The sequence below is a fragment of the Myotis nattereri genome (assembly GCF_964212035.1).
Source record: "Myotis nattereri genome assembly, chromosome: 19".
NCBI classification, from domain to species: domain Eukaryota; kingdom Metazoa; phylum Chordata; class Mammalia; order Chiroptera; family Vespertilionidae; genus Myotis; species Myotis nattereri.
The window spans coordinates 6,611,547-6,639,386 of record NC_138095.1 but is presented as its reverse complement, the minus strand read 5'-3'; the positions used below and the strand labels follow the sequence as shown (position 1 = coordinate 6,639,386).

Genomic DNA, 27,840 nt, shown 5'->3' with positions numbered 1-27,840 from the left:
GGACTTGGCCAACTTATTGTACAGGGGGCCAGAGAGTAAATATTTTTAGGTGAAGAAACAAAATGGAAATGATTATATAGCTACTTATATTAACAAGAAAGAACAAATTCCCACACATTTTTTTTACGGACAAAGTTAAAAATGTGCTACTAATAATGATAATAATTATAGCTCAGTATAATTTTTTAGTAACATATGTACTCATGAGAACGTAATTCTTTTTCATGGGAGATAACATTTTGCTTAATTGGGGCTCAAAGGTAGTGTTTTTTTAAAAAAAATCATTAAATGAATTGCAAGTGTTCAGGTGTGAAAACCACTCTGAGCTCATGGGTTGTACACAGACAGACAGTGGCCAGGCTGTATTTGGACCACGGCTGTCCCTTGCCATCACCCGCTGTAAGCCATGGTGGATTTAATCAGGGAAAAATGAGTCTGACTGTCAAACTATGCAGCTGACATTACACTGTCAAACTAAAAAAAATGTACAGATTTCAAAACCTATACAGAATGGACAGCACCAAGGGGCAGCCCTACTGTAAACCATGGACTTGGTGAGTTCATGACGTGTCAATGCAGGTTCATCAACTGTACAAATGCACCCTCTGGTGGGAATGCTGATGGCGGAGGAGGCTGTGTATGGATGCGTCGTGGGGCAGAAAGTATATGGGGAGTCTCTGTACATTCCCCTGAATTTTCCTATGAACTTACGACTGCTTTAAAAATGAAGTCTTTTAATGAGTGGACTGATGGCCACAATGCTTCACTATCGAGGAGCCCTGTGAGCTGAGTCATCCGCTGAGCACTGCTCTGAGCATCTGTGAAGAAGGTTCAGTTAGCGGCCAGGTTTAGTTAGAGATTCCTGGCCAGGCCTGGATACTGTGCTTGTATCAGCCTCGGCTTGACTGATAATCTGTGAAACCAAGGGTCTGACATGACATCCAGTTTTCTTTCTTTCCAAATACCCATTAAACTGAAGACACAACTATTGAAGTACAAAATATATGTCCATGTACTACCTAAAGTTACCTCCTGGCATGTGACGATGCTTTTGAAAATAAAGGAGTTAGACCAGTATCTTTTGAATCTGACTACACATTGGAGTCCACTGGGGAAATAATTTCTCAGTTTTTAAACATTTATTGATTGATTTGAGAGAGAGAGAGAGAGAGATTTGTTGTTCCACTTATTGATGCATTCATTGGTTAATTCTTGTATGTGTCCTGACTGGGGATTGAACCCACAACCCTGGTGTATTGGATGACACTAAACAACAGACATACCCAGCCAGGGGAGGGGAGAAGTAGGCTTTTTTTTTTTTTTAAAGCAATGCTTGGTCCCAATCGTAGGCCGATTACACCAGAATCTCTGGAGGTGGGCGTGGTTATGGGTGCATTGTAAACATCTCCAGGTGCTTTTAATGCACGACCAGCTTTGAGAACCACTGGGTATGGCAGTTTGTCTCCAGAAGCTTCTATCATATCACTTGGGAAGGACAGGTCATTGAGTAATTTCTAGGGGTCAACGTTCTCCATCACCAGTGACGCGTTGATGAGGGGGTGAAATGTGTGAGATGGGGTGAAAGGTGGGTGATGGGGTAAAGGTGTGTGATGGGGTGAAAGGTGGGTGATGGGGTAAAGGTGGGTGATGGGGTGAAAGGTGGGTGATGGGGTAAAGGTGTGTGATGGGGTGAAATGTGTGAGATGTGGTGAAAGGTGTGTGATGGGGTGAAAGATGTGTGATGGGGTAAATGTATGTGGGGGAAAAATAGGATTGTGGGGGCAATGAGGCTGTGCATTTATGAAGAGGAGTCAGGTGCAGCTAGGGTGCAACTGGTTGTTCCAGGGATGAAGAGGCGTGGAAGGAAGACACCCCCACAGCAAAGAGCCCACCTTGCAGCTGAGTCCAGTTCCCCAAGAGCCTTTGTCATCCCTGATGCCCGAGCCCCCTGCTCACCTCACATTTGCCAGGGGGCCGGTGCTCTCAAAGTTGTCTCGGTGGTTCGGCCCATTGCCTGATGATTTGTGCAAGTCGGAATAGGAGGAAACACTATTGAACCTGACCTTGTAGCTCCTGCCAAAAGGAGAGAGAGTCATGAGCTTTGGCTTGAGCCCTTGCCTGAGGTCACCACCCTGGATCTTCACAGGACCAGTCCTGGTTCTAGGACCCCCTCGCGTGTGATGAGTGAGACCACAGCACCCTCAGGCCTCCTCCACAATGGATCAACTTACCCTCGCCCACCACCGTGCCAGCCAGCCATCTGTCCTTGATGCCGTGTGTATTAAAGGGTTTCTTTCTGACCACACTCAGCTCAGGAAATTGAAAGCCAAACAAAGTAACTGAATAGGCAGGAAGGCAGGAAGGAGTGGAACAGACCACCCCTAACCATCAGACCATGCTTCCCTGCTACCCAAATTGTAACGTGTGTAAGGATCAGCCTGGGACTGGGTTAGGCAGATCCTGATTCTGAAGACTTGGGGCTGGGCCTAGAGTCTGCATTTCTAATAAACTCCCAGGAGATGCCGCTGCCGCCGGTCCCCAGACCTCACTTTGCGTAGCCGGACCTGGACTTGTACCGTCCACTGTGGTGGCCATTGGCTACCTGTGGCTATTTGAATGTAAAGCCAAATTCATTCACACCAAATACAATGAAAAATTCCGTTTCTCACTTGCACTAGCCACACGTCAGTTGCTCACTCAACAACCACGTGCGGCAGAAATACAGACCACGTTCGTCACCCTAGGAAGTTCGATTGGACGCGGCTCTTTCTGTCCAGTTGTGGTCCTTAGACATTTCCGGGGTCTGTCACATCCCACCTTCCACGTCGGCATGGAAAGCGCTCAGCACTGACATGTGGCAGGAGAGGAGGCCGGCTTTCTCATTAAAGTGTTGGGAAGGGGAGGGAAGATGTCACTGGGACTCAGACCTCAGTACTAAAGGCTCAGGAGCCTGAAGCCTCAAGAAAACACACCTGGTTTCCCAGCTTTTCTCTAAAAGTGAGTTTTGACCTCAGACAGGGCAGAAACAAAACGTAAAACAAAACAAAATGTCTCCAGGACAACCCCCCCAAAACCAAACCAAACCAAGAAATCCAAGCCTCCAAACAGAAGAAACAAAGCAAAGCGAAACACAAAAACTCAAGACATCAATCTGAGCGCAAAAGACAGAAAAAGAAACTGCGCCTTCTGGCAGCAGGGTCCCAGGCGGATCCTCAGTTCCTGCTCCAGGATCCGGAAAGGTCTAAATGCACGTAAGCGTAGTTTCTGCCCTAAAATAGTCACACATGGAGTCACTTCCCCAAACAAGGCATGCGACACACCAGGGGGTGGCCGTGGTGTTAGTGGGAGGGATGGGGGGGTGGTTGTGGGGTGAGAACAGCAGCGCGTGTTTTTGTATGAGGTTCACGGTTTCCCAAATGCTTTCCTCTCTGTTGTTATCCTTTGGCCCGCACAGCAGCCAGCTCCCAGGCGAAGTCAGGACAGAGAGAGCTTCTCCCCATTTGGTGGATGAGAAAGGCTGAGGCCCAGAGAGGTCAAGGGACTTGCTCCAGGTCGCTTAAGGAGTTAGTGGCACAGCCTGGGTTAGAACCTCAGGTTTCCTTGGCACCTGGATGTGGCCTTGGAGGTTCGAGCATCGGGCATGCATGCGCACGCGTGCAGACACACATCTCCCTGCACACACGCATGCACACAGGTGCATGTATGCACACGCACACCCGCTCTACCTGTGCTGGCTGTCACGGGCTGCAGCCAGACCATGGACTTCTGTGTCAGCTCGGGGGAGGGGAGGCCCTTTACGGGAAAAGAAACGCAAGGGTTCCGGGTACCTAGAGGGGAGAATGGATGGTGCCCTATCTCTCCCTGAAGGAGGGGACCTGCTGGAGACCACCCAGGCTGGCATGGGCCGGAGAGGGACAGGGACAGTGAGTGCTGGAGCTGGGCACAGAACGAGGGCTGAGTGCGAGGGACTCAGCCACCCCCTGGACATGGAAGGCATGCGAGTTTGGCAACACGTGCTCGGCTACAAGAAAACCAAGAGGGATTTTCTGCGAACCACGGCCAGTGGTGCATTTGGTGCCCAATGGCAGACGCGGGGTCTGCTCTGAGCTGGAGGCGGGGCTGTGCCGGCCTCGCTGACAGGCAGCTCCGTCTGCACCTGCCACACGTTCTCCACTTTGTGGGCGATTTAAGGGCTTTTCAAGGGTAACGTTGATTCCAGGTGTTTCTCAGATCACGGAATCTCTTCAGAACCCAGCCCCACGTTGGATGCGCTTTCACGTGGAACATCGTTGGACCGCAGGCCACTCTCTGCCTTCTTTTGAATACAACCCCCACCCGAGCTGCAACGCCGCCCTGGGCATCAGGTGGCACAGCGCCAGGGGAAGCAGCGCATTTCACTGGTTCCGCATGTCGGGCCCCGGTGGCAGGAGAGAACTGGCGTCTGCACAGGGCCCCCTGTTTCTCACAGGGCACACGCATCTAGTTCCTAATTCGCGTCTTACAAATTGGAGAGCTCAGGCAGGTGCAATAAACCCCATTTGATAGGAAAAGAACCCGAGGCGCAGGGCCCTGAGGTGACCAACCCAGGACCCTGTAATTAGAGACCAGAGCATCAGCGCTGGTGGGGCGCACGCACCCAGAGGCTGAAATCGGCCACAGCTGGACTGTCGGTCACAACCGCCATCCACCCAGACCTCAAACGTGAACCCCAGGCGCCAAAAGACAATTTCCAGTCCCCCCCCCCACGGGGGTCATGCGGCCGTGGAGGGCCGTCCACTTACTTCCTTTCCTCCTGCACAGAGTTGGGGTGCCTCATTTCCATCAAAGCACAGCCGAACTTCTGCAGACCAAAAGAGGTGAGTGACATGTCAGGAGGGTATTATTAAAGCTGGAGTATGCTCAGGTGCCGAGGGGCGGGGTCCTGGCTGGAAAAGGAGGAGTCTGATGCCTGGGGGCCCGGATGTCCGAGATGGTGAGATGGTGAGATGGCGAGGGGCTCGGCAGGGCAGCAATGCTTGCGCTGCAGACGCACCCGGGAGGGCCAGCTGCTTAAAGAACTGCCAAAGCGGACTCCTGACCCCAGCACACCAAGCCCCTCATGGCGGCTTTCTCTCTATAAAAATATTGTCCCCACTTTTCTCACCTGGAGCATCAAGCTCCAGGGGACACCCAGCTCTAGGTTTGAGCATCCATTCCAAAGAAGCAGCCATTTCACTAGGAACCAGCCAGGCCCCGGGTGCCAATAGACAGAGGACTTGGAATTGTCCCATCTTGGCCGAGCTTAGATCCACATTGAAACCACTGTCTTTGAGGCCCTGGGAGGATGTGCTACTGGACAGCGGGCGCAACGGTAGCCCCTCTTCCTTCCTGCTGATGGACACACGTGCTAGAACAGGCGGACACTCATCTTACCTCCCCATTTTCAGGGGGGTCTCCATTGCCAAAGGTGCTGGTGACCACCAGGACCAGCGTTTCATGCTCCAGGTGCACAATATCATAGTCTTCCATGGATATCACCTAGGTGGGAGAGCGGGGGGGGGGGGGGGAGGGGGGCAGCAAAGAGGGGGAAGGAGGAGGAGGAGGAAGAGGAGGAGGAGGAGAAGCAGAAGATGAGTCGTCTTGAGCCCTCTCCTTTGGAAGAACCAAATGTGTGGGGTGTCGCTATTTCATGGGTAGACCTGCAAGCCTCTGGCAGGGTGGGGCCTCCTATGGTCCCTGTGGCCTGGAGGCCGTAGGGAATCTGGGGAAATGGTGCAAGGGGGTGACTGCCGGTAGAGACAGGTCCTAATGGAGACCCTTCAGCTTTTTAAAACCAACTGATCTTGGAATCTCCTTGACCACATCTAGGCTGGGAGTGACCTGGCCGACTGGATCTGACCCACGGCTGCTCAGCCCCCTTTCTAGCCTCCCTCCAGCAGGGTGGATGGCCTGGGCCAAACAAGTCTGAGAGACCTGTTTTGGAGAAAGATGGTTGCCCTGTATCCTAGTGTTGCTCGAGAAACATTTTTCAACGGCGGTTCTAGGGAAGCCCAGTCTCTGGAGATGCTTCCCCAAAACAAGTGAGCCATAAACACACATGTCTGGGGGAACATTTACATTCTCTGCCCTCCTCTTTTGGAGATGACAACACAGACTTGCAGACTAAAGGCTCTGACAAGTCCTGCAGCAAAGAAACCCACTGAACTGTATTTAACGCAGAGCTTCTTAAACGGACTCCAGAACGGATTTTCATAAAACCCTCTAACAGTTTCCTCTAGATCTGGGGGTTTCATTTTGTGATTCCTGGACTCCTGGGGGGTTCGCAGAGAGAGAGAGGGACATCACCGTCCCCTGAAATTTATGAAAATGTGAGCGTGTGTGCTGACGGGCAACTTGGGATGTGCTTTCATCCATTCTCAAAGGGTTCTACTCTGCGGACGTCCCTCTCTCCCCTCCCCACTTTAATCACCACGAGGGGCTGGAGAGCTGGCAGTGCCGCTACCCACCTTGGCATCGAAGGCGTGCTTGAAGATCTCACACAGGGTTTTGGCATAGGCCTGCGATTTCCCCGTTTCTGTGCCATACAGGATGGTCGCCTTGACCCTCTTGGCCATTGCCTGCCCCATCAGCTTGGCTGAGAACTTGACGGCTCTGGGAGGAAGGGGAGGGAGAGGACCATGGGAAATGCCAGGCTGGGACTATTGGGCAGAAGCATGACCCATGACATTAACCAGAGAGAACTTACTCTCCTGATCTTTGATGGCCTCCGGGAACTCAAGGCCTGAGTTTAGGCACCATTTGACCCCTTTAAGTCCCTCCAGAGCAACGAGTCAGTCATGAGCTGAAATGGTCGGTTAACTGTGTTGGGTTGTTCATGGATCAACCCCAGTCTTGAGGACCTTGCTGTGCCAAGCATTGTCCCCAAAAGATGATCATTCATTCATGCACTCATTTGTTCATCCATCAAATGTGTGTTAACCACTTATGTGCCAGGAATTGTGATAGAAGCTGAAGAACATAGAGAATGTAGCTGTGGACAAGCAGCTGTGATGGGGCTTACATTAGTGTGTGTGTGTGTGTGTGTGTGTGTGTTTGTGTATGTATGTGTGTGTGTGTGTGTGTGTGTGTGTGTGTGTGTGAGAAAGAGAGAGAGAGAGAGAGAGAGAGAGAGAGAGGGAAATCACTAACAAATCACTAGGTATTGAGCTCAAAGGGATGTCAGAAGTGAAGGACCAGGTCTGGTTTAGTCAGCCATGCATATCCGGGGTCTTGCACAGCTGATGCCTAATAGGCACTAAATACATCTCTAGCAAAGGAATGAACTTTAAAGATGCTGCTACCACTGAAGACGTGGGGATTTCAAATGTCAAGTCTAGGCCCTTTGTAGTTAAATGGAGAATTCAGAACCACTGTTCTTCCTTCCCGTCCATGAGGGCCTGGGCGAGGCAGCCAGGCCAGAGGCCCAGGAATGCCTGGGCTCCCCTCGGAGCAAGCATCCCTGCTCTAACTAGGCATCTCTGAGCAGACAACTTGCTAATTCCTCCTACTGGGGGATTATTGGTGGTAAATTCATCATTTTTTAGAATCAGGGAAACCACCCACGCTGCAGGAGCACTTGGGCTAAGGGGGAGAAACAGAGAGAAATAAAAGGTGCCTGGAGGGTTCCCTTTGAATGATGGGAGCATAAAAAAGCAGCTATAATTAACTTCCATTGTTTCTAGCTCCATCTTAATAGTGCAGTTAATGTTTTAGATTCCCCGCTTCCTCCCCCGCTAGACAGCTGAACTGAAGGGAAGCCAGGGGCTGCCTTCCCTGAGAATATTTGTGATCGCTCATTAGCGAAAGAATGGCTGCTGAGGTGCCCTTGCTTGGCTGGAAGACGGGGTTAGGTGGAAGGAGAGGCGAAGGGAGAAAGGGAGAGAGATGCCATGGGCCGTATTAACAGAGCCAGCACCCAGCGTTGAGTCCCTGCAAGACCCACCAGTGTCTTGCTTCTGGGGTCTGTGGCATGGATGGCACCAATTGTTTTATTTTTATTTTTTGCAACTATCCCCCATGCAGAGAGAGTTCTGGACCTGAGGGCGCTCAGGAAAGAGAGTGAGGAGCTCAGTGCATACTTAGCTGCTCTGCCAAAAAGTAAGTTAGTTCTGAACAGGGGTGTCTCCGAGAGAGCCGGTGGAACTCTTTCTTAGGAGAAGCCTGGCATCCCCATTGGAGCATCTCAGGTGGCTCCACCCCACTTGTCAGCTGCCCCCTTGGCTGGCTACACGTTCTTTTTTATTTTTTTAAATGTTTTTATTGATTTTTAGAGAGAGGGAGAGGGGTAGAAAGACAGAAACATTGATAAAAGAGAAACATCATTGATTGGCTGCCTCTTGCACACCCTCTACTAGGGATCAAGCCTCCAATTCAGGCATGTGCCCTGCCTGGGAATTGAACTGGTGACCTCTTGGTTCATGGGCTGACACTCAACCACTGAGCCAGCAGCAGCAGCTGGGCTGGCTATACATCAGGACCGTTATTCTTTGGTGGCCTTGGTCCATAGCCCCCTTCCCGCCCTTCTGTGCTCAGTTAGGACTTACTCATCTTATTTTTCAGCTCCATTGTCATCTCCTGAAGGAAGCCCTTGCCTAAACTCGGTTAAGTCTGTTCTTTGGCACCATGGATCACTCCTTGAGGGCACTCGAAGTGCTGACTATATTTGTGTGGTTCTCTGACAGATGAATGGCTGTGAGCTTGAAGAGGGCAGGGACCACATTTTCTGGCTCATGATGGCTTCCCGAGAGCCTAGTACAGTGCCCGGCAGGGAGTAGGCTCTCAGTATCCATTTGTGGGCCAAATGAATGAATGAATGAATGAATGAAATTAGAGTTCAGCCCTGGACAAGAGCACTGTTGGCAGTGCTGTTCTGGACCCAGCTCATCCCAGCTCCTCTCTACGACGGGTTCAGTGACTTCCTGTTGGTAGCTTAAAACTGGCCATAATGGGAGTATTTACACGATAGCAATTGGCCAACATTACAAATCTACTATTTTTACTTTTAATATTATTATCAGGAAAGCTGCTTTACCAACATACCACTCACTGCCTCCGGGAAAAGAATTTAGGAAACTGGGTGAGGAAAGTAAAGGTGGGAGGGAGAAGAATTGTGGCGACATTTACATCCCAGTCTCTGAGGCAAAGAAGGCACGAGGGGGCGAGAGCAAGTAGAGAAATCTTATCGTGCTAGAGGTCAGAGGCATGACTAGCTGCCTGGCTTCCTTTTGGGGGGCTCTCCAGATTTCGGGGCACATCCACCTCCCACCTACTGCAGGAGACTTACTCTGCCAGTTTCTTGAAGCCGATGGCTCGCCGCTTGGTGGGGGTCCCGTTGGTGCCTTTCCAGAGGTGGGTGTTCCAAGGGTCCGGCTGGGAAGAAAGGACTGTGGTTACTATGGTTACTGGGGTTGGGGAACCGGGCTCCCCTGGGAGATGCTCAGGATCCTGGGGGCTGTGGCTGCCCAGCCATGCCCAACCCGCAGCCTTGCAGGGAGTGATTCTGTGAGTGATGACCACAGGGGTCCTGGCACAGAGCGGCTGGCCCAGCCGTTCTGCACTGTCCTGCTAGACCAGTGGTTCTCAACCTGTGGGTCGCAACCCCTTTGGCGGTCGAGCGACCCTTTCACAGGGGTCGCCTAAGACCATCCTGCATATCAGATATTTACATGACGATTCATAACAGTGGCAACATGACAGTTAGGAAGTAGCAACGAAAATAATTTTATGGTTGGGTCACAACATGAGGAACTGTATTTAAAGGGCCAGAAGGTTGAGAACCACTGTGCTAGACCTTCCCACTCAGCCCTCAGTCCCTCCCAAAGACTTTCCTTGAGACCCCAGACGACTCATTTAGTCTCCAGGAATCTTTCTGCTAGAGCTGCGTTGTCCAATGTGGTAGCCACTAACCAAGCATAGCTACTGAGCACCTGAGCGTCCAAAGTGCTCGTCTGAACTGAGACGTGCTCTCAGCACCACACACACAAGGCTACCGAAGACTTAGCGCGAAGAGGCAGGGAGGGGCAGGACCTGGTATTCGAAGGAGGGGGTGAGCCGGTAGTTGAGCATCTCCTGGTGGAAGACAGGGGTGATGCTGCCAGACATGGGGGGCACGATCCACACCCAGTCTGCCGGACAGCCCCCGCGGCAGCGGTATTCATTCTCCATGTGCTTAATGAAGGACTCGGTGGCCGAGTGGTGGTCGACGATGGTCACTTTGTCACTCTGTGGGTGGAGAGGGGACAGGAGTCAGGAGGTAAGAGCTGGGGCGTTTCAGCATTCTCCCCCAGAGTGGCGCTTCCCGAAGGACAGGTCCTGGAGATGGTTTAGTGCCCAATACTTGTCTGCATTTCTCCTTCTGACTGTACCTGGGAGAAAGTCTCTGTTTGTTGCTAACAGGCCTCTCCAGCGAGTCTTCCTCTCTCCTCCCCCACCCTTTTTCAAACGAACCTCTTATGTAGCTAGAATGGAACAACTCCATTTTGTTAGTCCTTGTATTTGTTTATTTATTTAAACTAACAATTCTCTTCTATTTAAGGCAACTGATCTTGGCTCTCCATGTATGGTGGTGATACAAAATCCTGTCTGTCAGCTGACGGTCTGCATCCCTACGCAAGACACGGACGATACCTGACATCTCAATTCTGAAAAATCACAGGTGCAAGTCACAACCCCCTTCTGGTCATCTCTTCCTCAAACGCCCACACTCAAGATCAGCATGGAGAGGCAGGCATGCACGATGGGCGGGAGACCTCGCTGGTGGACAGATCTCCCCAAAGGTGGCTCCTGGCAGCGAGGGCTCTTGGACTTTTGGCTCCAAGGCTCTGAAAGGTGCAGCTCCTCCCTGAGGCTGGATGGCTGGGACCCCAGCACTACCTGGAAGCTGTAGAGAACTGCAATGTTGATCTCCACCAGCGCCTGGTCCTTCCACAGGGAGGACGTCTTTCTTGTGTCCAAGTTCATCTTCTTGGCCACTTCCTGCAAGAAGAAGGGAACACAGACTCTCAGGCTGGGACGCTTCAGACGAAGGAGGGGCAGGGCCAGCTCCTGCCGTGAATGAACGTCTGAACTATCAGTCAGCTCACTGGCAGAGCGAGTCGCTCCCTCTGAAGGTATCTCACCGAGGACCTACCGGTGGTGGGAAACTAGAGACATGGCTGGCCACTTATTACTGAGCGGAACTTGTAGTGGGAGAGAACAGTTTATATTGTGATCAGTGCTAATTCCTACGGAGAAAATAAGACGAGGCTATGGGATGAGGAGGGATAGGGGGCAGGGTTCACAGAACCATGATAGTCAGGAAAGGCCCACGTGGAGGGGGCACACCCGGTGAGACCCAAACGGGGAGGAAAAGCGAGGCATGTGCAGACGGAGGGAGGCGAGGGTCTCGGCAGAGAGACAGCACGTGCAAAGCCCCCAAGGAGGGTTCAGACTCGCAGCATCTGAGATACAGAAAGAAGGGCAGTGCACGCCGAGGGTGGGGAGCCAGCGGGAGTTAGTGAGAAGGGCAGGATCTTGAAGGATGTGCCATGGAGCCAGGATTTTTATTCCAAATGTAACGAGGGGGGTCTTCGCAGGGTTTTAATCAGAGATGTGGGCCTGGGAGTGACATCACCTACTTCCTAGTGGGAGAAGCTCTCCACCCAACCTGCTCCACCCCTGGAGTGGCCGCTACTTGTAATCTAGACCATGGACGTTTTGAGCTTGACTGACTCCATCTGACAGATGAGGAAACTGAGGCTCAGAGAGGTGCCTGGATTTGCTCGACTTCTGTAGAGCCAGTTGGCCTCAGAGCTGGAGCCCAGGGAGATGCGTACTGCCCAGAACCTGGGAGCTGCTCCCCAACCAGCCGGCGTCTCTGGCAAAAACAACCCCTGATGTTTGTTACAGCTGAAGCAGGAGCTGATGTCAAGGGTGAGGAAGACCCAGTAGCAAATGCACTAATTAGAGCCTAGCTTTTCTCTTACTCTGTCAATTCTAGTCACTCGTGGGAACCCGGGTCTCATTATGGGGCTAGAATGCGACAATTTCTCAGCTTTCGGTAAATCGCTTCCCAGCCTCAGCTGTCAACATTTGTACAGAGTGGCAGCTGAAACTGGAGGCAGGGGTGGGAGGGAGTCTCATTTAAGTTACCCAGTGACTACTCGATGCAGTCGAAATGCAAGCAAGATCATGGAGGCGGACTTATTGATTCACTCTTTGGGGCTGAAGCGTTAGGTTCTGCTTGGGGCCTTTGGGCAGTGACACAAATGCAGGAAGTAAAGAATTTGCTGCTTTACATAAGTACATAGAAAGCTCGAGTTATTATATAAAAGAGGAGCAGTGTCTAGCCAGTCATGCTGCTACTGTTACTTCTACAGCATTATTTTGGTTAACAAAAGAGAAATTAGTTGCAGGAAAAAAAAAACACCTATACAACTTTAAAAAAAATCCCCAAATGTGACTCAAGGCATCTCTATGAACATTAACTAAACTGTCTTTTCCTTTCTTGCCAGAAGTCTGTACAGATTGGTGGCTGCCCCAGTAGAATCTTCTAGGGCAGTGGTCGGCAAACTGCGGCTCGCGAGCCACATGCAGCTCTTTGGCCCCTTGAGTGTGGCTCTTCCACAAAATACCACGTTCGGGCACGCATGTACAGTGCGATTGAAACTTCGTGGCCCATGCGCAGAAGTCGGTATTTTGTGGAAGAGCCACACTCAAGGGGCCAAAGAGCCGCATGTGGCTCGCGAGCCGCAGTCTGCCGACCACTGTTCTAGGGAGATGTGAAAAATGCTGATGCCCACCTCCCCCTGTAGAGCAATTCCACCCAAATCCTGGGGGGTGGGGTCTCGGGCGTCGCTGTGCTACCCTGGTAGTTCCAGTGGACGGCAAGGCTGAGGACCTGGCTTCTGTCTTCCAGGCTAACAACCATGGAGTTTGTTTTTTTAAAGTGAGATAGAACTGACACATGATGTTGTGCACATGCAAGGTGTACAAAGTTCAAGGTGTTGGTTGAGTACAGTTATATATTGCAATATGATTACCACTGTAGCATTCGTTAACATTTGTATGTAATTATTGTGGTGAGAACAATTAAGATCTAGTCTCTTAGAAACTTTGAAGTTTATACTAGAGTGTTGTTGATTATAATCTCGATGCTGTGCTTCAGATTTCCAGAAATTATTTACTGTACGACTAAAACATCTCCCCAATTCCCATGCATCCCGTCCCCACAGCCACCATTCTAACTCTCCGATTTCACCAGAGAGCAGAATCCACATTGAGCGTGATCACACTGCCTTTGTCGTTGTCTGTCTGCCTGAGCTCACGTGGCCTAATGCCCGCAAGGGCCATCCATGTGAACACCTATGGGTGTCAGCCACAGACACCCAATGCTTGGTTCTGAGGTCTAATCCTGACTCCACCTTAGTTACTGTGAGACACAGGCCAGCGCTTCAGCTCTCTGCTTCTCAGGGGCCTATTTTGAAACAAGGCCAGCGACAGCAGACAGTTGTCAGGAACAACGTTTGCTGACAAAACCACGGCAATCCTGAGCTCTCACCAGAGCTGGGCCCCCGGAAGCTCTCTGCCCGGCACGTTTCGGCAGATGAGGGTGACTCAGCCAGGGAGGAAATCAGACCTCCACCGAGAAATGTGTTTAGCGGAAAACCATGGACTCTCCTCCAGCCTGGTTTTCCAGAAAAGAGACAAAAAAATGTCCCACGTTCACCGGTCATTCTCCAACCCTTCTGACAGAGTTTGACACCGAGAGGCAGTGTAGCAGCGTGGTGGTGAACTCGGACCACAAAACCCGACTGGGGTTGCATCCCAGCTCTGCCACTGCCTGGGGGCACGGCCTTGAGCTCGTCATTTCATCCCTGCAAAGGCCTTGGTTTACTCATCGGTGAGACGGGGTTTTCCTTTAACCTGGAGGTTGTGGTGAGGATTAAATGAGCATGTTATACATGCAATGCGCTTTGAACACCCATCCCGCGGATGGGCCTAGCACCCAGTCCATACACGGTTAGTGCCACGGATGCCGCACTGGGATGGCAGGTTCTGTTGTCACCCGTTTCCAGGTTCTCAGCCCCAAAGCCTGGCTGTGGGGAAGCACTGCTGAGCCCCCCGCTTCTGCTGGTGACGAAGGAGGGCCCTCACCTCCAGGATGTTGTACCGAGAGTTGTCACAGTAGTCGCGGACGCCGATCTCCGTGCCCATGTACCAGCCGCTGAAGGGACAGGCGCTGAACTCCAGGCCGCCAATCTCCAGCAGCATGTTGGACACAGCGGGGAGGCCGTACCACTTCAGCCCCAGATCCTTGAACCACTCAAACCTGCGGAGAAGGACACAGCCCAGCTCACCAGGGGGCGGGAGTCTCGGGCAGACAGAGGGTGGGACAGCCCGAGTCTGGGGATGCTGCCATGCCAGTGACTGACGGGGGCCATGTCAGAACCAGATTCCTGGGCTCTGGGCTCTGCTTCCGAGCTGGAGAATCACAGGCTCCAGAGCAGGGGCCCGAGGATATGCATCTTACCATGTTTCCCAGTGATGTGCAGGGATATCCAGGCCTGGAAACCACTGCTCAGGCTGCTGTTTAGCCACTAAGCCCAGTCTGCAAGTCAGTCCTGGAGGAAGCGAGTTCCCTCCTACCCAGGGCCTTTGCACGGCCGCTCTTTCCTCCTGGGATCTTCTCTCCTCCTCTGTGTCTGTCCAGCTCTTGTTTGCACTTTAATTCTCAGCTAAAATGTTGTTTACTCTTTTAGGAAGTCTTCCCTGATGCCCAACCTGGGCAGGGTGAGGTGATTTCATGCCTCTAGGCGCCATACAATTTCTATTGCAGCATGTTATTGGAATGAAGTTATTTGGGTAAGATCAAAACTTTAAATAAAGACAGGATCCCAGCCTTAGCCGGTTAGGCTCAGTAGATAGACTGTCGGCCTGTGGACTGAAAGGTCCCGGGTTCAATTCCGGTCAAGGGTTGTGGAAATGCTATATATATATATATATATATATATATATATATATATATGTATGTATATATATAGACAGGATTCCACACTGCACTCACATGACTCACCTGGTTTGCCTCCCTCTAGTCTCAGCCCTGAACTGGATCCTGTATTTATTTAAAATGTTGACACACTATACAGCACAGGATTTTTTAAAAATTATTTTTCTTTCTTTTAAAAAATATATTTATTGATTTGAGAGAGGAAGGGAGAGGGAGAGAGAGATAGAAACATCAATGATGAGAGAGAATCATCGATTGGCTACCTCCTGCACACCCCACACTGGGGATCAGGCCTGAAACCCAGGCATGTGCCCTGACTGGGAATCGAACCAGTTCATAGGTAGACGCTCAACCACTGAGCCATGCCAGCCGGGCTATTTTTAATTTTTAAGAAATACTGCATTAAAACACTATTTATCTTGATTATTGAGTCTTTTGGTGCCGCCTCCATTCTGTCCCCAAGGCCCCTGTGGATTTCCTTCGCTCCTAATTCCTTTCGGACATGACTCCCCTCAAGTCACAGGGTTTAAACAGCTCCCTCTGTTTAACATCTGAGCCCCCTGAGATAGCAGGTGCTCCTGCTTTCTGATCCTTCGGGCTGGGAAAGGGCAGGTCCGGGTCGGTAGCTTAGGAGTGGGGTAAGAAGGGAGATCATGATTCAGAAAAGATGGCAGTTCCCCAGCTGGTCAAGGAGGAATTACTGATTCTGTGCCCAGGTCCCAGGGTGAGGAGTGAAATCAAGAGCCCCTTTCAGCCTGTGTCTGGGCTGGAGAGGGCGAGCCAGGGGGTCCAGGAATGAGGGGCACTGGGGAAATCCACCCACCCTCACCCACTCCATGCCCGGCCCTCTTACTTGGGGTGCCTGATGGGCACTTCCAGCACCAGCTCTGGGGGAATCTGGAAGAGCTCAGGGTCATTGCCGTTGGCCTGGAGCAGGAGTGGCAGGACGTCGAAGCGGCCTCTCGGGGGCTTCCAGCCCTGCAGGATGCAGATCTGCAAGCAGACCCGCCGGTCAGGCCCCAGCTCGGGCCCCAGACCCTCCCAACACTGGGGAGGGGCAGAGCCCAGGCGCTACCCCCAGCAGCCCGTTCCTCCAGAGGGACTGGGCCATCCCCCTCCTTTGTCAAGGTCTCCCCGACATCACCACGTAACCAGCACCGCTTCTCGTGGGCCCACAGACAGAGGGTAAGACTGTGCCCAGCACCAGGCTTTGAGCACTCGAAATGTAGAGGGTTCGAACCGAGACCCTAAGTGCCGTAAGTGTAAACTACCAGGCCACAGAGGCAGAAACCATGTTTTATGTTTTCCGGGTCTTTCCTGCCCACTGGGGAGGGCGTCTATAACAAGTAGTATATAACATGTAATCAAACGTATTAGATATCATTTATTTGTTAACTAGAGGCCCGATGCATGAGATTTGTGCAAGGGGCTTGGCCCTCGCAGCCCTGGCTTCGTCTGGAAGGTCGTCCGGAAGGTCGTTTGGCTGTCCGGTCTAATTAGCATATTATGCTTTTATTATGATAGATAATAAATTTTAAATAAATTATTAACATTTAAAGCTATTTAACACAATTATATATATTAACTCAATAAGTATATTACTTTATTAGTAAGTATAATAAATAGGTTAGCCCAATATTACCCACTATAACATTTTCAATACATAATCAAGATAAGAACTTATTAATAAGATATTCTCCACTCTCCCTCTTTGGTTTCTGTCTTGGTGATCTGGTGTGTATGCAGACTGTGTGCTCACGAGCCATGTGTGACCAGCAGCTGCTGTATTGGACAGCTGAGGGCGAGAGGGTTTCAAAGGATATAGCTCCGTGGTTATGTTTGGGTGATTCTTTCTGCCCTGTTAGTACCAAGAAGGAGCATGAAGTTATGCACTTAAAAGAACATGTCCTGTCAGCGAGGATTCTGGAAACAGAAGAAGAGGAAGAGGCCCTGGCGTCTGTGTTCTGGTGGCCATGGGGACAAGGTCAGCCAACTCTACACTCAGCTCGCAGCCAAGTGGAGCAGAGAGTCTGGCTGAGTCCAAATCGGCACAGGTGCTGCTCCTGGTCGCCCTGGTTACTGCCCCTTCCTTAGGAGCGTAGCATTTAATCAGGAAAGCCGGATGCAAAGGCTGTCAGCAGCAACTGAGGGAGTTCAGTGGCCCTGCCTGGCCAGCTCCTCTTGGGGGAGGTACTGGGTGGAGTTTGAGGGGGGTTTGAGGAAAGGACAAGATGACGTTCAACTGGGATGACTGGGTGATTAAGAAAAGGGGGTACCAGGCCTGTGGGCCTGAGGTCATGGCAGGCATGGCATCTGCCTGTGGTGTCTGCTATGGGCACAGACGCTGTAAGCTGCCGTGCCTCAGCTGTGCTGCCTGCATCACCTGGAAGGAGCCTTGGATGGTGGTGTTTGTGTTTCTGGTGGCTTTTATGAGTTGACTTGGCTGTGAGCAATAGTGTCTGTGCTGGTACCATGGAGAGTCCAGCCCATCCAACGAGGGCTGTGTGGGTTGAATAGCTGTTAAATGAATGAATGAAGGAATGATATGAATTTGACATATTACCCAACTCAGAAAAGGTGGATGCAGGCATGGTTTCCATATGTCAGCTCCTCTCCTCCAGGTGGGAGGCAGGAGATCTGGACTGCATTTCTAGCTTTCTCTCTGTTCACTTATTGCCTTGGATAGTTCATTTGGCCTTGGTGAGACTCAGTCTACCCACCTGTGAAATGGGACTATGGTTACCATCATGAGGGTCAGGCAAGGTAATGGCATGGAAATGACCAACTGACCACCTGTAAGAGAACCAGCTGGTTCTCTCTGGGGGCAGCCGCAGAGAGAAGGAGGTTTGGGAAAGAATAAGCGGCAGTTCATTTGCTGCTCTCCGTATGAGGATTACATCAAAATAAGAAAAGTCTGTCGATAGAAACAGTCTGGGGAGATGAGAGCCCAGGTGGGCATGGACTGGGGGGCACGCACCTCTGTGAACTCCACATTGGCTGGGTCCCCCAGGATAGAGCCATCAGGCTGCTTGTAGCCAGCATAGCGGATAAGCTGGGAGTTCCAGACTCGGAAATCGTGCTTGCTGTCGATCCTCTGGGGAAATATGGTGATGGCGGACCTGTGGGGGACAGAGGGGGACACCTGGTATCAGGGTGGGGCTTGCACTTTGGGGACACCCTGGAAAAGGTGTCACCCAGGTCGATGAGTGCATGAGGCTCAGGGTGGATTCCACCTGTGCCCAGGTCCCCAGGCCCATGGAGAGCTGCCGGGAGGAAGGGGCCTTGCCCTGTCCCTCCCGTGTCTGAGGAAGCGTGGAATGGGGGGCCCCGTGCCAGCTTGCTGAAGGAAAAGGAATGCTTCTCAAACGGCACTTTCAAACCATCTTGGCGTGGGCCAGTTTCCCAGGGAGCCCGTTAGCAGCAGGTAATCTCCAGGGAAAGAGCATCAGGCCCCGCTTCCCTTTAAGAACGCACCATCAGGTTTGGCTCAGGGGATAGAGTGTTGGCCTGTGGACTGAAGGGTCCCGGGTTCAGTTCCAGTCAGGGGCACATGCCCGGGTTGAGGGCTCAATCCCCAGTAGGGGGCATGCAGGAGGCAGCCAATCAATGATTCTCTCTCATTGTTGATGTTTCTATCTCTCTCTCCCTCTCCCTTCCTCTCTGAAATAAATAAAAATATATTAACCTTACCTAATAATAGACAAACATGTAAATTGACCGTACCTTCGCTATGCTAACCAGCCAATCAGGAGAGTATGCAAATTAACCCAACAAAGATGGCGTTTAATTTGCATACGTAGGCTCCAAGTGGCAGGGCCAAGCCGGACAGCCCCGGGGCCAGAGCAGCGAAACCAGATGGCCCTGGGGTCGGAGCAGCGAAGCCGGATGGCCCAGGGCCGGCTCCGCCTGGAGCCTGGCCAGAGTGAAGGCCTGGGTCCGGGTGCCAGAGGGAAACCGGTGCCAGCAGCCAAGGGAAGGGAAGGCCTATTGCATGAATCTCTTTGTGCAACAGGCCTCTAGTAATAATAATAAAAAGAATGAACCATAGCCCGGCTGGCATGGCTCAGTGGTTGAGCTTCTATCTATGAACCAGAAGGTCAAGGTTCGATTCCTGGTCAGGGCACATGCCTAGGTGTGGGCTCGATCCCTGGTGTGGGGTGTGCAGAGGGCAGCCTGTCAGTGATTCTTTCTCATCATTGATGTTTCTATCTCTCTCTCTCCCTCTCCCTCTCTAAAATAAATAAAAAATATATATTAAAAAAAAGAACACAATCTTAAAAAAAAAAAAAAAAGAATGCACTATCAATGTCTACTTCTAGTCTTTCTCCTACCGTAATTATCGCTGTTGTTAATTCTCGTCCAATCCATTCCAGGCCAAAGTCTGCAGACTTACAACTAAAAAAGATACCAACTTTCATTTGTGTTCCACGTATTTACTCTGAAAGGATAGATTGCCACTGGCCTCGCCTACCTAGCTAGCCAACGATGAGACTGTATGGTTACTGAGTTGTAGTTGTTGCCTGCTGAAGCACCCAGCTGGAGCTCCGCTCTCTGTTTGTTAGAAGCGGTATTAGAGGGGCGTTAACGATGGGTTAGCACAAAACTGAGACTTTCTCCTTAGCAGCAGCAGAGGGATTCATAAACATCAAAAGGAGAATAGCTTTTCACGATGTGGTTCAATGTTGTCTCACGCCAGTTCCTGCCACCCGGATCCATTGGTCTCCTCACTGGACGGATCCCAAGCGATGGCTTGTGCTGGCATGGGAGTCGCACGGTGGGTCCAACCCATCGCTCATAGCCCTTCTCCCATCCACATCCTGCTCCTGGAACTCCGCCCCCTCGGCTGGAACCCCTCTGCTGTCATGCTTCCAAATCCAAGCCCTGACTCAAATCCGCTTTCTCCACATAACATCCCCTGCCCCATCTGGCTCCCAAGGCCTCTACCTGAGCCAATTTAGGTCTGGCTGTCCGCACGGGACAACACTGCCTTTAACCCTGCAGCGATGGTGCAATGCACCTGGCGGTGAGTCCAGGTTGCGGGGGGTGGGGGGGGGGAGGCGGGGGTGGCTGAAAGTGAAAGTCACAGAGAGCCACAGGCACTCTTAAAAATCCCTTAGCAAAGGCGCCATATTGGGGCATCAACACAGGGTAAGTCAGTCCATGCGTTTGCCCTCCGGCAGTAACACACATGGCCGTTCCTTTGGTTGAGCACCAGTTACAGGTGTTTGTGTAATTTATATATTTAAACAGTGTGTTTAGAAACAGCAGAGTCACACACAGTGGGAGGAGACCCTGTGTGCAGGCACCGAGACCAACGGCGGAAACAGAACACATTTCTCTCTCTCAGACCCCACCTCTTCGAAGCCTAATCGTAACCAGTGGCAGGTCCAAAACCCCGTGCTGTGTAAGTTACCCTCTCCCTCCTCCCTCCTGTTACCGCGCTTGCCTTTCTTTCTTACCTTAGGTGCTTTCGATACACAGCATACATGCTCTTATGTATGTGTTCAGATGTATGATTTTTTTTTTTAAATATATTTTTACTGATTTTTTACAGAGAGGAAGGGAGAGAGATAGAGAGTTAGAAACATCGATGAGAGAGAAACATTGATCAGCTGCCTCCTGCACACCTCCCACTGGGGATGTGCCCGCAACCCAGGCACATGCCCCTGACCGGAATCGAACCTGGGACCCTTCAGTCCGCAGGCCGACGCTCTATCCACTGAGCCAAACCGGTTTCGGCCAGATGTATGATTTTAAAACGTATTTAAAAAAAAGAATCAGCTGAATATTTTCTTTAATAGAAGATGTCACGAAGACTCCCCAAAGTGCAGGTGCACTGCCTGGTCTATGACACCCCCCCCCCCCCCCGTCCCATAGTCACGGCATCATTTGAAAACTACCAGAACAGCCCACAAGCTCCGTGAGGCTGAGATCTCAACCAAGCCCTCCTTCAACGCTCAGGATGTGCCGGATTTTCTCTGAAGGGGGTGGTCTTTTAGTCAAAAGATATACAGTTGAGCCTTGAACAATGCAGGGTTCAAGGACAGTGACCCCCCCAAATGCAGCTGAAAATCCACAGCTAACTTCTGACATCCCCCTAAAACTTAGCCTACCGTTACTGGAAGCCTTACTGATAACATAGTTAACACATTTTTGTAGGTTACATGTATGATATACTGTATTCTTTTTAAAAAAATATTTTTATTCATTTCAGAGAGGAAGGGAGAGGGAGAGAGAGATAGAAACATCAATGATGAGAGAGAATCATTGATCGGCTGCCTCCTGCACGCTCCCTACTGGGGATGGAGCCAACCACCCAGGCACGTGTCCTGAGCGGGAATCGGACCATGACCTCCTGGTTCATAGATGAGCACTCAACCCCTGAGCCACACTGGCTGGGCTACATACTGTATTCTTACAGTTAGCTAGAGAAGAGCAAATGTGATTAAGGAAATTAAAAGAGAAAATACATTTACTGCATTTCTTGAACAAAATCTGCATCTAAGTGGGGCTGTGCAGTGAAACCCGTACTGGTTCAACGGTCAACTGTACTGCCTCCCCATGCAGGCCCGGGCGCAGCTTACAGGCCTTCCCCGACGGTAGGCTCAGCTGGCAAGCACTTTCCTTCTCAAGGAAGGGACACATGCAAGGAAACCCATGCTTCATGCCAACAGGCCACTTTGGGGATGAGCTCAGTGCAGCCCAGATGCTTAAGGGAATATCCCTGCAGCAGCTTTGAGATGGGCTGGTCCTCAGGAGCTGGGAACAGATGCCAGGGAAGGACTGAGTGGGCAGGACGAACAAGTATAACCGCCCATCTGCGGGGCCCCAGCTGCTCCCTTCCAGCTGCTCCTTCCCAGCTGCAACCTGCCAGCCCACACAGGTGCCTTCCGCCCTGACCTGCTCCTGGTGGCTTTGTTCCTCATACGGGGCAAGAGGAGCGGGCTTAGTGGAACCTGACGGAGTCGTCCCCACAGCAGTGGGAAGACACATTAATTGCCTTTCCAACCAAAGGGGGATCCTCAGGGTGCCCCAGAAAAGAGCAGGAGCCGGCAGAAGCAGGTCACCACAAACAATGGGATTTTCCTACTCCTGGAAATGAGAAACATCCCTTCCTGCCCCCGCCATGGTGACACGGAACGGTGGGTTGAAAGTGATTTTGGCTGCTGTAGCTTTGGAAACCACTTGGAATTCCATTTTTCCCAGAAGAGAAGGGACATGGCGGTGGAACAAGGATGCCAGGCCACCGCTCCCAGCCTGGTGCATCTCCCCGAGAGGTGGCGGGGAGGATTTCCCTGGCAGGCGAGCCAACGCCAGACCCAGGGGTCAGCGCTGGGGGGCTCCCCTTCCCCAGGCTGGTCAGCTCACCTGAGGTTCCCTTTGTTGGTGGCGTACTTGATGTGGTTGCAAATGTAGTTGAACATCCCATGAGCCGTGGTGCAGTCGCGGGCATCAAACACCTGGAAGAGGTGCATTGTGGGACGGATGGCTTCTTCCTTCCCTCCTCAGCTCCCCCAGGCAGCCTTCCCATTGGAGGAGGGCCCAGAGCCCACTCCAGCTGCTACCCCATTGGAGTAGTGAGCACCTCACCACCCATCAAACCAGAAAAATCCCCTAAAAGGAGGCATGGAGTGTAAGTGATGTGGGAAAGGGATGGTGAGGAGAGGAGAGACTTTTAGTTGGCTGGTTATATTTCCTGTTAAGTTATTAGGGATCAAAAACAAAACAAAACAAAACAAACAAACAAAACAAAGAAGAAACCCCTGAGCTTGAAAACTAATCTACTTCCAACTTGGAACTATTCCCCAGAGAAAAGTCATACCAAGGGACACAGAATCTGTTTTTGGTGAGCAGGCAGATAACATCAATTAGCAAAGAGAGTAGGTGCAAGACAAAAGGGAGCGGTGGGGTCTGCGGTCAACTGGAGTGCATAAGCCTTAACAAGAGATACGCAAATTTATTTTAAACACTGCATTGGCTATCGTCATGAGACATGGCTAGATTTGGCCATGATCTGAGAATCTGGGACCCCATGACGACCATCTGGTGGTACTTCACCTTGGCCTCCAGCTGAGCCATTGTAAAGCTCACCCCTGCACCTACCACCCTCTCCACCAAAGGGCTCCTCAAGTTAGCGAAGCCTCAACACCTACCTGCAGCTTGGACCACTGGATCCTGCCGACGCAGCGGGAGGCATTCCTCCAGGCGTGCTTGGCCCCATAGATGAGCTCTGTGTCTTTGAGCTGGTAGGTGCTGGTGGTTTCAATCTCCTTGTTCACCTCTTCCAGCCTCTCCATGTGGGCTTTGGAGCCAAATCTGAGTAAAGAGGGGAGGGAGGGAGGAGCGTCACCTTCTCTCCAGCATCAGAGGTTGGTGAAAGGAGGGAGCTATGACAGGAGGCCAGAAGCCACAGAAAGTCAGAGTTGATTTCTGGACACAATAGTTCAAGCACAAAGTAGAGGCTGCAAACGAAAGTGCCCACAAAGGTCCAGCAGTGACTGAACTGGCTGAGGGGGGCCCATGCCTGGCCCAAAGGGGACAGCTACTGCTCTGCTCCAGCCAGCTGTCGTCCTGAGAGCGGGAAGGGGGTGCGGCGCCCATGGTTGCAGATCTTTTGAAGAAACTGGAAATCTGAGTTTTAAAGAAAACTCTTCTCATTTTAAATGATGGCAGTGAATGAAATTTTAGAAAGTACAAAAAAATTATTATGAAAATTGTCAGACTTATGAAAAGGTATAGAGAATAATACAATGAACACCCACACCCCAAGCCTAAGAATTAATAAATAAATAAGGACTAATATCATCGATCCTTGGGGACTACTTCCCCATAATGGCCCACCTTCTTCCCAGAAGTGACTGCTATTTTGCACCTACATTCTCATGCTTTTGCTTATACTTCTGTCTACGTATACAGATAGCCCCTGAATCATGTGCAGTACTGTTCTGCAAGTTTAAAATGTTTATATAAATGGTGATGACCTGAATGTACCCTTTACACCTGTCCTTTCCTTCTTTCACTCCAAGTTATTTGTGAGCTTCATTCCCATGAGCAGAGTGCTAACCCATTCATTTCTTCAGCCGTATAGTATTTCATTATGGAAAACAGCGCATTTTATTTATAGATTCTCCTATCAATGGTGTTGAGGTGGTTTCCAGTTGGTTCTTTAATTTTTTCTCTATTCGAACAGTGTTTTGGTAAACATTTTTATGGATGCCTTCTGTGCAAAAGTGTGAGAGTTTCTTTAGGCTACATATCCAGCCAGGGAATTGCTTGAAATGTTTCAAGTGTTAGCAGCACTTTGCAGGCCAAACAAAAACATTTCTGGGGGCTAGATTTGGCTCTTGGGCCACCAAATTCCGACCTCTGTGTATGTGAACTTGCCTTTTAATGGACGAGTAGTACTGATCAATGAACTCTTTGGCGAGAGGGAAGAGCTGCTCTTTAGTGCGGACGTCTTCAGGCCTCCGTATCTGCTGAGAAGGCTGCATGACGGAGCCCATACAGATGCGCTCGCTGCACCCGGTTTCCTGGATGGAAAAGAGAGATTTGGGCTATCACTCGGTTCTGCCCAGGTGTGGCAGGTACTGGGCTGCAGACCCGCATGGGATATTCATGGTGGTGTTGACCTGGCCTTTAATTCCCCAGGGGGGTGTCTCGAGCACCAGCTTCAGATCACTGTTGGATGCGGTCATCAGCCAAGGCAAGGGATGATAAGCAGCATTTTAAGGTTCTGAAAATGTTTGTTCAACTCAACAAGGGAAAGAGCGGCTTTGTGACTGGCCTTCCCTCGGTACTGAGTCCCAAGGAGCCACCGCGGCTTATCTGAACACATGTATGGTGCGTTGATTGCAGGAAATGGCCCCGACTGTTCCCCTCCCTATAGTCACACCCCTTGCAATAGGCCTTTATGGCCACGCCCCATGAGTAGGGGGAGCCTCTTCCATCACCTCGTGAGTGGCCTGCAATACACCAGATGCCGGAAGCCTCTGAGGCTGTGACAACCAAAAGTGTCTTCGGATATTGCCAGGTACACAGGGCAGTCCCCGCCACAGAGAAGTATCCGGTCCCAGATGTGGCCAGTGCCGAGGTGGATAGATCCCAGTCCACACCCTCCTGCGCTACTCACCAACGTGCTCTTAAGGTGGAGGGTGTCTGTGAGAACCACGTCGGTCTCCCAGTTCTTGACCTTGAGGAAGCGGGGGCACTTGGAGGGGCTGCCGTTCTTTGGGGGGGACTGTCTTCCCGAGGCAGGGGCCTGAGGAGAGAGTGAAGATGGGACGTCAGGCAGGAGGGCGCTGGAACATGGTCTCTGCTGGGACGGAGCGGCACTGCTCCTCCCGGAATCTGCTCCGGGTTACCAACTGTCTGCACAGAGAAGGGGTTCGACTCTCCCTGGCTGACACGTGAGAGGTGGCTGGGAACCTGGCGCCTCCACCTTTGCAGAAGGAGGTGCCTCAGAAGAGCCTTTCGGGTTCTGTTCTGGGGAGCAGAGTCAGGAACCCAAAGGTGGGCAGGAGCCCCCTGGTGCCAAGCACAGGGTTTGGCATTGAGCAGGGCCTCACTGAAAGTTTGCTGAATGAATGCACAACTGAAAGGACGCCATCAGTTTCTCCGAAGGATAAAGCCCTCCGGCCTGAGGAGTCAAATCAGAGGCTGGGTCAAGTTACTTTTCCGGGCCTTCCTGCTACAGCCCGAATTCACCATTTCCAGCAGGTACTAGGGAAACAGAAGGTTTAAATTAGAAAGGTTTGCAGCATAGGACGTTTCCCCCAGATTTCAGGTTCCTGCCTCTCGAAGATAGATGCCCAGCATGTCCCTGTCCCGGGGCCTTTGCACTTCCCGTTCCCCGTCTTGGACACCTTCAGTTCTCCACCTGTCTTCACCTCTGCAATAAAACTGCCCAGTAGGTGAGGACGGGTAAGTCCTGGGCCGACCGATGTTGGCCCCTCCATTTCAGACCCACGTAAAAGGATCTCATTCTGTCTTGGGCGTTTCTGAGCAGTTGTCTACCTGCCGGGAGAGGTGTGCCTGTGTATCGACAAGCATCGGTTACTCGCAAGTGGAAGGGAGAGGCAACAGGCACGCCCTGATGCGACAGCTGAGCAGGGGAGGGGAGGAGAAGAGGCGACGTTCAGTGACGTTCATGCCAAAGAGTAGAGCAATGGGCCGTGACCTTGAGGCAGGGCTCTGTCGATGTGCTAGGTGCTGCCCTGGGACACCTTGCTCAGAGTCAGACAGGCTCCTCGACCTGGAGCACTGTAGTGGGAGAATGGAGATAGTAAGTAAGTGAGTACACACACAGTATAATTTCAGGTGGTGTTAAGAGTATGAAATAGAAGGAGGTGATGACGACTAAGTGGAGGGGAGAAAGGCAAGTGCAAAGGTCCTGAGGTAGGGAGGAGTACATTAAATTCCAAGGACCAGCAAAGAGGCCAGTGTGCCTGGAGTATGTGCGTCATGGCGAGGACAAGGATACGAAGTCAGAAAGAAGGCAGGGTGCACGTTACATTAGCTTGGAGGACCTGAGTTGGGTGAAGGAGCTATGAATTACCATTAAACAGGCTAGGTCCAGGACAGAGATCACAGAGAACTCCGAACGACTACTGCTGAAAACTACCATTCAATGAGCACTTACTATGCGCCAAGCAATAACCTTATCGTCCCCATTTCACAGATGAGAAAAGTGAGGCAAAGAGTGGTTAACCAAGTTGTCCAAGGTCACAGAGCTAGTAAGCAGGGGCCAGGAGTCAAATCCAGGTAGTATGACTCTCAAACCTTGCTCCTGTTTGACAATCCTGCTTCTTGGCCATTATGTGTAATTCATTCATGAATTCATTCATCATTCATTCATTCAACACACAGTTATTGAGTATCTCCTATGTGCCAGGCAAGGCAGCAAGGGCCAGGGCTGCTGTGACAAACTAGACAGATGCGATCTCTGCCCCCATGGAGTTCACAACCAGTGGGAGGGGCATCACAACTGAATGAGCCACTATAATTGAGAGCAATGGGTACAGTAACATGGGGCAGTGAGAGTATGCAGGGGTCTATGCAAGCACATAGAAGAGGCATCTGACCCAGAGCATTTGGCTTCTAAGTAAGACCTGATGGACAAGTAGGTGTTAACCAGACAAAGAAGGGGGAGCAGCAGGGCCTTGCAGGCAGAGAGAACAGCTGTGCAAATGTGGTGAGGCGAGTGGCCTATCGTGGCCACCTTTCTGGCCACTGGCCACCTCTGTGCTAAAGCATCCATGCCGTCATGTTAGAGTGCGGAACAGGAGGCAGGTGAACCCAGAGCTCCAGAACAGAGCAGGGGACGGTAGCAGAGAACCAACAGAAGCTGCCGTGACTCATGAGCTCCCACTCCTCCCTGCCCTGGCCAGATCTGGTCATCCCCAGTGGTTCCCATCTCAGCGCCGGACATCACCACCATCCATCCATCCATCCATCCATCCATCTGCGCCAGCCACAGGGGGGAGCTGTCCTGGGCATCATCTTCTTTATCTCCCATACTTACCTCACCTCCCACTCACGCCCACTGTCGTTTTCTAAGTAGCTCTAGAGTCCATCCGCTCCTCTGTCCAACCACCATCATCTCTCACTTGCATGACGGCGCTCACCTCCTAAGCGTTAGCCATTACTTACTACAATCGGCGTTGTTATTCTGCTAACACAGTGCAACGTCTGGCATGACGACTATAACTATCGCTGTAACTACACCACTGCCCGACTAGGAGCAGGAGAGGGAGCTGGATGACTTCTTCCCTTGTTCCCCTTTGGCACTTTCCATCCTGCCAAACTTTAAGTCCTTTTACCTGCGTCCCCTTGTGAAG

At 51.3% G+C, this 27,840-nt stretch overlaps 1 protein-coding gene across 2 annotated transcripts in view; it reads right to left on the bottom strand.

Moving 5' to 3' along the window:
* Positions 1-27,840, bottom strand: part of NOS1 (nitric oxide synthase 1) — a gene marked incomplete at both ends in the record, with an annotated part of 75,435 nt that overhangs the window by 24,968 nt on the left and 22,627 nt on the right. Inside the window, 15 exons of one of the 2 annotated variants that reach the window (XM_081113759.1) lie at positions 1,957-2,073; positions 3,726-3,827; positions 4,782-4,840; positions 5,413-5,517; positions 6,486-6,630; positions 9,302-9,387; positions 10,045-10,239; positions 10,891-10,992; positions 14,152-14,326; positions 15,858-15,997; positions 17,982-18,123; positions 22,373-22,464; positions 23,158-23,320; positions 24,389-24,534; positions 25,134-25,262. In XM_081113759.1, coding sequence (XP_080969885.1) covers positions 1,957-2,073; positions 3,726-3,827; positions 4,782-4,840; positions 5,413-5,517; positions 6,486-6,630; positions 9,302-9,387; positions 10,045-10,239; positions 10,891-10,992; positions 14,152-14,326; positions 15,858-15,997; positions 17,982-18,123; positions 22,373-22,464; positions 23,158-23,320; positions 24,389-24,534; positions 25,134-25,262 — 1,898 coding nt within the window. The remainder of the gene's footprint in view (positions 1-1,956; positions 2,074-3,725; positions 3,828-4,781; positions 4,841-5,412; positions 5,518-6,485; positions 6,631-9,301; positions 9,388-10,044; positions 10,240-10,890; positions 10,993-14,151; positions 14,327-15,857; positions 15,998-17,981; positions 18,124-22,372; positions 22,465-23,157; positions 23,321-24,388; positions 24,535-25,133; positions 25,263-27,840) is intronic. The other variant, XM_081113760.1, reaches the window with a different exon arrangement.